General features: G+C 35.2%; 1 protein-coding gene across 1 annotated transcript; it reads right to left on the reverse strand.

Annotated features, from left to right (window-relative positions):
* Positions 1–6,062: 6,062 nt before the first annotated feature.
* On the reverse strand, positions 6,063–7,393 carry LOC117569911 (uncharacterized). The gene is made up of 3 exons (XM_034251250.2): positions 7,024–7,393; positions 6,407–6,939; positions 6,063–6,291 (listed from the first exon to the last, which is right to left on the reverse strand). The coding sequence occupies exons 1-3, from the start codon at positions 7,249–7,251 to the stop codon at positions 6,201–6,203; spliced, it is 852 nt and encodes a 283-aa protein (XP_034107141.1). The 5' UTR covers positions 7,252–7,393; the 3' UTR covers positions 6,063–6,200.
* Positions 7,394–8,725: the final 1,332 nt, after the last annotated feature.

Below are 8,725 nucleotides of genomic sequence, written 5' to 3' on the forward strand. Positions count from 1 at the left end.
CAACAAAAAAAGAGGGAAAGTCAACTTTGATGGATATTTATTTGGATTCATATGAACTACACATGCTTGCACACAGATAATTTAAAAGTTTTGCTGTTCACATAATATGTATTATTAATAAGAAATGACAGTTTGGATGGAATTTAAAAAAAAAAAACATATTACTCGAAGTTGGCAACTTTAAAATTGCTTCATCGAAAAGTTGAGCGTTGCACAAATGTTTTGTCAAGATAAAGGACTAGAATGGAGGCGAAACGCTACATAAATTGTGTTTATTCTGAGATGCTGAGAAACTGTAGCATACTTCTGTGCGCAGTTTTTAAGGTGACAGCAACACCTTGCCACTCCACCTGCACCTCACCCTCATCTCTCACAGGTTACGGGGCTCACTCGTTTTACCTACTTCTTACACAGGCCACGCACATTTCATTAAAGCACAATGAAGACATTTCGAACGGAATGGGTATGTGTGTGTGTGCTTTGCGTGTGCAAGGGGCTGCGTCTTCAAGAGGTCTTGAAAAATATTTGCAATACTGTAACATTTCCCCACTGGCATGGCATTTAGAGGCAAAGGTTTTGGTATGCGCCGCCATAAAAAACAATAAATAATATTTATGTGCTCTTTGATAAGGCGGCACTTTTCGTAATACAAACATATGAGCGTGCATTTTCGAGTATGAGCAATTTTATAATACCCTAGAGAGGTAGAAAGGGGTGTATGGAATATTTATTTGCAAGTTTACAGTTCAGTAAAATCAATTTATTAAAATCCAACTTTACTTTTACTCAATAGATTTTAGCATTCATTATAGGGTATCTGGTAGTCGAACATATGCTGTTTTCTTGTTTATTCTATTTATGTAACACATCTAATCGCTGGCATTTGCGGCATTTTGGGAACTTTTTAAAATAACTCTTGCATATTGGGGTGAGTGCAAATTTCCCTTTGACAAACGCTGCATAGTTGGCTATAAGTGTGGCGCATAATTAATGCAATACGCACACACACACACACCCTTGAATTGACTCACACACACAGTCGGTGACATATAAAGACTCCCCTCGTTGCTCGCTCAACATTTTAAGCACCTGCGACACATAAAATGAAGTCATATGAGAGGCTGCTGTATGTGAATCCTTCTGTTTGTGTGCCTACCTGATAAATGCGAGTAAACAGAAGCACACATACACACACACTTACTCGCACACACACACTTAATCTCTGACACTTGTTTATTTTAATAATGTTAACCTAATTAAGTGATTAATATGCAAAATGTGCGCAGAGATTAAAACGCTCTGCGGCATCGTGTTTAATTTTACATTACGAGCATTTTCGCGTTTGCTGCTATGTCAGTTCTGGAATTTAAGGCTTAGCTCTATTTACATACATACATACATAAAATAAAACAGCGAGTGTGAGCTTCGATTACCTTTTGTACACATCACAAAAATCAGCTTTAGGAAATGCCAGTTATATTATTTCATATTGTTTTTCTTTATATATTAAATTATCAACCACATTAAGTTGTAAATCTTTTTGAATCTTTTGTGGTATTCAATTCATATCATAAAGATTTTTATTTTTAAGATTACAAATGTTATATTATATAAGTTGTATTTTATATTTAATGATCTTAATATATATTTAAAAATTTGGAAATTACAAGAACTTTTTAATTTATTATTTTAATAAGAATATTGAGACTTCATTTAAAAAAATAGAAATTTAATTATGTCTTTTTATACCCGCTACCCATAGGGTAGAAGGGTATTATAACTTTGTGCCGGCAGGAAATGGATGTAACAGGTAGAAGAGGCATCTCCGACCCTATAAAGTATATACATTATTGATCAGCGTCAATAGCCGAGACGATCTAGCCATGTCTGTCTGTCCGTATGAAACACTGGATCTCAGAGACTATAAGAGATAGAGCTATAACAGCATTTGTTATGTTTGCACGCAGATAAAGTTTGTTTTAAATTGTTGCCACGCCCACTTCCGCTCCTGAAAATCAATACAAATATCTAATAACAAGAGCAATTATAAAGCTAGAGTTGCGATACATATATAGCAAACAATAATAACTATAATTTTTATGATTCCTGAAAATTTGGAAAGAAAGAAATTAACAAATACTTTTGTATGGGCAAATACGTTTTATTACTACGATTCGTAGTTGTTGTGAAATATAATCTGTAGCCTTCGCTAAAATATTTGGTATTTTGTGGTTTATTAATTCGTGTTCACTCGTCTGTAGCTTTCTTACATGTTTATTGTTATTTGACTTTAAGGACGAGTTAATATTAAATTTTGCAAATAATGTATTCTGAAAGGATGTATTCTTTGCTTTCATATTGTGATTTGACTTCATTGATGGCCCGAATCAAGGTTATTAATCAGCATCAAGAGCTATAGCACTTGACAGTTTTGGGTGAGACGTTGCAAAATGTAATTAAGAAATGAATTCAGCACTAATTTTATGGGATTAAAGGTTTATAATGGTCATCTATTTGGGGTTCCGAGTGTGCTTGTGTATCAAAGTTGTCGCATCAATTAATTCCATTTTTAATCCGGTTCTTTTACACCTGTCACTCACTCAGTGCAATGTGACGAGTTTTCTTTTTTTCTTTGTATTTGCAATCTTCTCGCACTTTCGTTCAGTCAATCGGAGATTAGCACAAGGCTGAAAGCCCCATGGCAATTATTCAGGATGCAAGGAGTAAAACGCCTAAAAGTAGGCAATGCGAAAGCGTTTCTCTTTTTTTCTTGTTGTTTTGCATAAGCCTTTTTAGCACTAAAAGCTACTCAGCGTTTCAGTTACAGTTCTTCTCTTTTTACTGCGCCAAGCTAATTGATGAGCAGCAAATGGCGCGTGTATGAAGAAGGGATTAAAGAGAGAGAAAGAGAGAGAGAGAGCAGAGAGTGAAGGAAAGTGGCAGTTGTCAGGCGGAAACTGCGAGCATTTCTCAAACACTTTGTGCCACAATTAAAGGTGCAGTTAAACGAAAGCTAAATGGCGGCCATTTACAAAAATCTTGCACAACAAAAGGAGGCAACTACTTTGGTTCGTGGTTCGTGGTCCGTGTTCCTTGGTCCTTGGTCCTTGGTCCTTGCAGCTGTATGGGCTTTAGAAATTAGTATTAATATTTTTGCGCTGAGTTAACACAATTTCAAGTTGGTTGCGCGAAAAATGCATATTTTCCGGTCAGCACAGAGTTGTTGTTATTATTCTCCACGTCGCTGTAGTTAGCACCTGGATGTGTGAGCGAAAGTGTGAGTGTGAAAGAGAGGGTGTTGGAGGTAAAAGAAAGAGCCAGCTTTAGCACGTCTTGTGCTGAGGCAGCAATGCGTTGCGTTGCAGCTGCATTCGTGGCAAGTGCAGCTGCGCTGATAATAAATTCATGATGAAGTGCAATTTATACACTTCATATGCGTCCTTTTGCCCCCATCGTCCCTATCGTTGTCTCTGCTGGTTGCTCCCCTTCTGACCATCTTCTAACTTTTAGCCGTATCGTTGAGCATGTCCAGTCTTTCTGCTGAGCTCGGCACGAGCTAGCCCGAAAAATTCAAGTTTTTCCGCTTCCCAGCTTTCCCAGCGTGGCATTAAGCCTTGAAATGTTTGTGGCCAAAAACTAATTACAAATGCCGCCCACTGCTGCAACTACTTCTGTAACTTTAAAGCTAAAGAAAATCTTCGCGCTGTTGCAATTTCATTTCAAATTAATCTAATTTTTAGTGCATTTCTCCTCTAATGAGAAATGCTGATTTCGCATTCCAAATTTGACGCTGCACCCTGCATGCAAATCAGCTGCTCAACCTCCTCTCAACCACCCGTTTTATCATCCACTCATCCACTACTCAGTTACCCATTCCCCCATCCCAACATCCACGTCCATCATCTGAATATCCTTCGTCATGCAAATCATTTCCCTAGTTGGACCCTGTTGGCATATTTAGTGGCCACTGGCCAGGTGCATTTGGTAATGGACTTGCAATAGGCTTGCTTCGCATACATTAACCCGGCTAGCAGCGAGTGCTCAAGAGCAATGCCTCAGAGAAATTAGCTTTGAAACTTTAACAGAAATTCAATTTCCATTTATAAAGTGTTTGGAAAATTATATTTGACTCATGCAGTTTACTGCAGGCCCACAAAGCTAACGCTAATGATCTAAGCATCGATCTTAGAGACTTAAAGTCAATGTGTTGGAAAGTCGTATGCATTTAACATTAACATCTCAATTTAGTTTCTCTTATATTTCCATTTTTAAAGTGTACCACAAAACCAAAAACCAATGTGCCAAATGTTCAATTCAACTTTTAAAAAAAATATATCAAATATTGGGAAAAGTCGATTTAAGCATAAAGTGAATGATTTTGAAAGTCATATGCATTTAATATTAACATTTCAACTTACCGGAAATTGTATATGCTTTGGTTGACACTTTGGCATATTGTGTACACTATGGTATACTATATATAAAAATTAGATCGATATAGTAAAAATAGCATTTGGTATATTTTGGGATCCTTTTCAGTATATGAATTTGGTATATTTTATGAACAATGGATGGCGGGTAAATCACAGTCAAGTACACTCGATTGTAGCTTTCTTACTTGTTAATATCGCAGATAACAAAGCTAAACATAACATTTATGAATTGAATCTCTAAATTGTAATTGATATTATATTTTAAATCATTTTATATTTAATGCATTTTATATATTTATTTTCAGTTAAACTCATAAATTGGTAACTCTCAAATAACCGTGCAATTTCATATTTAATCACGTCAAATATGAGTCAATAATCGTTGCCATAAATATTCTATGAAATGATTTGCCAGCATTATTATACGAATGCCAAAATCTCCGCAGTAGTTTATATATACATACTCGTATACTCGATATTTGACTATTTACTAATTGAATGCACAGCCCGCATGTTGCATGACTAATTGCACGTTCAATTGTGGCACATGCATTCAGGTAAACTATAGACATAATTATTATTAAATATTTATTTCCACGTACCGATATTCACTTAAGGTGCCACATCAATTATGCATGCTATGATATGTTATATTGTTAATATTATACTATCCAGCTTTGGTTTTGGCAGCTTTGTTTCGTTTGACAAAAATTATTTTTATTTTGTTTATGCAAACGTCATGTAATTCGTAAGATTACGAATATTACAAATAATATCAGAATAATGACGTTGAATTTTATTTTCTAAAAAAAATTGAAGCCGTTCTATTGCTATCTTAAAGTTTCTCAGACAACAACAGATATAAAAAATATCACTACAATTTAAAGTTCAATTTTTAAATTACGTAAGCTATACAAATTTCAATCACTCAGATATTATTGTTTAGAATTCCAAATTGATAATGAACAGTCGTATTCACGAAGATACCGTAATGAACAAACTTTGATCTCCAAGGCACATCAAATATGATTTTGGAAATTGAGTAATTCAAAATTATTGTGAAGAACTGAGAAATACTTTTTTAATAGGTTGCATAGCAAATGAAATTTTATAGCATCTTAATAAAATCTTGTGCTGTGTGATTTTATTTTAAATTAAAGATGTCAAGAATAAATTTTCATAAAAAAAAAATATTCAAAAAATTAAAATAAAATGTAATTCAAACACAAAGTAATTAACAAAACAATAGAACTAGAAATACTGAAATAATGCAACTTGGGAATAAACTTACTAAATGCACTAATAAATATAATTATTATTGTTCGCTTTTGACTTTATAATGCTTTCAAATAGAAATGCCCAACCCAAAAAAGAAATAAAATTGTTTAAAAATTTAATTTATATTTCTTATCATATTTGATGTAACACTAAAATCTATTATTGCTTTAAACAATAATCTCAACTTTCATAAAAAAACTTTTATTATGTTTTGTTTGATCTTTGAAATCATTTTTTTGCGAAAATTGGAATTTATGAATGGCTTTTAAATACGAGTATCTATAATAAATAACAGCTAATTTTATGGCTGAAGATCAATTAACTAAGACCTCCCAGAGAAAAAGACGAATGACAAATTTTACACTTTATTCTTAAATTATAATAAAAATGTATAAATTGAATGCGCTTATTGGACAACTAGAGTGTTTACGAGTGCCAATAATGAGAGTACTTAAAATAAAAAGTGCGTAATCATTGTCCAACGTCTTTTTAGGGAGGAGACACCTGGAGACCATGACCATGACCAGAGCGACGACTGCCGGCAAAGGGCAGCGACACCAACATGCTAAAGAGCTTTCTTCTGTTCAATAGAAGCGGGAGAATGGAAGAGATAGTTATAGGATGAGAGCGAGAGAAAAGACAAGTGTGATAAGCTGATTATGAGCTTTTGATTGATTTTATTTCACAATGCTTACAAGATGGAACCAGAGCGTTTGGTGCGACACTTGCCCTGAGCATCGCGGAACTGATGAGCTCGACAGCGTGCCGAAGTGTGCTCCGTTGGACTCAGATTTGGACTCGCGGCACGTTGCACTTTCACCTTGAAAATGGGCGAGTCGTGACCTTGAGGTGGAGTGTACTCAAAGTTCGATGAGCCCACTGTGGTTGTTATGGGCTCATCCTTCGACCTGGCATGCAACCAACTTGGCGACGGCAATGTGGATGAGCTGTCTGGGAGCGAGTCCATAATGATCAAATTGTTCGTCTTCGGCTTCTGACGTTGTGTGGCTGCAATGTCTGCCAAGAGCTGTGCACTGTAGGCGCTGACATTGCCACTCACAGTTGTTGCCGCAGTTGTTGCTGCCGAAGTCTCTATTACTGTTGTTGGCGCAGTCTTTGTTGCTGTTGTTGTTGTTGTGGTACTGGCTTCGGTGGTAAACTTGATGGGCTTAATGGTCAGCGCACTATCGTCGTAGTAATAATCATCGTCCTCGGCATTATAGGAATCCTAATAAAGTTATTTTTAGCATTTGCCAACTAGTTGGTTTCACTTTTCAAACTCGTTCTCGTTGCCGTTCTCGTCTATACTTACATCGGCCAGCTCATTCTGATCCACCTCGATGATGGCCACATCCTTGATGCTCACGTGAATGTTGTATTTACCCGTCTGCCGCTGATCGTAAAGCACTCGACCCGCATCGTTGTCGTTGGCGTTGTCGACGTCCTCAGGCACCGGTTCCACATTGTTCAGAGGTTGCATTTGAACGTGCAGCACTTGCAACATAATCACCGTCAACACCAAAGACTGTGCCAGCCACATTCTATGTACTCTTCACTTCTGACTTCGAATCGAGATGGAGATGGAGATTGATGACACAAAACCAGTTCTTGCGATTCCCCAAAAGCAGTAGACACTTTAAAGACAAGTTGTTGACTTGTTGACGACGCGCGACCAACTGATCTGACCACAACCTTTGAGGGCTCTTCTTAAAGGTTCTGGTTCTGCGAAAGCCCACCTTATGTTACTTTGCTCCACCGAACATGTTTCTCATTTCTTCTCTTAACTGGGCGATTGCTGATGCTGCATATTTCACGATGATATGGAAATTTAATTGGCACTTCTTGTTCTTTTCCTTGACCACGCAAATTGCGACCAAAATACTTCTTTAGAGATATTGTTATATTATTATTCTTTATTTTATCAAAAATTGTTAATTATTTACTGTGTTATATATGATTTAATAAAGATTTTAAAATTTTTAAAACAAAACAAAACCATTTTTGTAAATTTTCACAAATATTGTTCGTTGTACTAAATATATATATTCTATACTATATCTTTATTATATTTAAGCAATTAGGTGACACTCAATAAAACAACCAACAAGTAGCAACAATCTACAAGTTTATTCGAATGAACTAGTAAGCATTCAACCTAACAAATCAATTGGTATATATAATAATATATTTTTCTTCTTTCTTTCTTTGCACTGTCTGATGGCTAGAAAAACCAATTATTGGTGAGTATACAAAGAGAAAGAAATGAAACAGCATTTGCCACAAGCAATTTCACCATCCAGTCTTTAAGCTTACTCAAGTTCAAAATATCGATATTCACAATTCGAATATTTGAAATAAGATACAATTGAAACGAGCGAAATGAAATTATATTATTTAATTTATATTTAAAAGTATTAAATTGTATTTATGTACATATTGTAAGCTATGTTATTTCTTTATTAATTATATTATAATTTATTCGCTTTATTTTCAATCATCATAATAGTTTACTTATTCATTTGAATTTTATTTACTTTTTAATTACTTGAATATACATATGTTTAGATTTATTTTCAGTGATTTTGACCCGACTTGTTTAACAAAATTCTTAAGCTGTGCCATTCAACACTTTGAAAATCAAACTAACCATTTAGAGCCTTTTGGTAATCTACTAACAAACACAATATTTACATGTGCTATGCAAATGCAAACACAGATGCCATCTTTGTGGTTCCAAACGGGGCTCAGCACACTGAAGAGGGGCGCCACAGCAAGCAATGTGTACTCATGTAATTCGAGTTGAGTGGTCAACACGAACTGAACTGAACCAACCAAATGCCAACTGTTAGCAAATAGAACCAATTGCATAGACTCTAGTCAAGTATGATTATCGTGAGAATATAGTAGTACATTGCATGACTATCGCCGCTTGTATCCAGTAATTACAGAATAACTGTTTTGCATTATAAATAATATAACGTTATTTATAAAACTTAATAATAAATATAACTAAA

The sequence above is a fragment of the Drosophila albomicans genome, chromosome 3 (assembly GCF_009650485.2).
Source record: "Drosophila albomicans strain 15112-1751.03 chromosome 3, ASM965048v2, whole genome shotgun sequence".
NCBI lineage: Eukaryota > Metazoa > Arthropoda > Insecta > Diptera > Drosophilidae > Drosophila > Drosophila albomicans.

Bases quoted from the DNA above. Each gene is read 5' to 3' on its own strand.
- LOC117569911 (XM_034251250.2), bottom strand. From the start codon at position 7,251: ATGTGGCTGGCACAGTCTTTGGTGTTGACGGTGATTATGTTGCAAGTG. The intron at 6,940-7,023 runs GTAAGTATAGAC...TAACTTTATTAG, and splicing joins ATCAGAATGAGCTGGCCGAT to GATTCCTATAATGCCGAGGA. The intron at 6,292-6,406 runs GTAAGCATTGTG...TCTATTGAACAG, and splicing joins AAACGCTCTGGTTCCATCTT to AAGAAAGCTCTTTAGCATGT.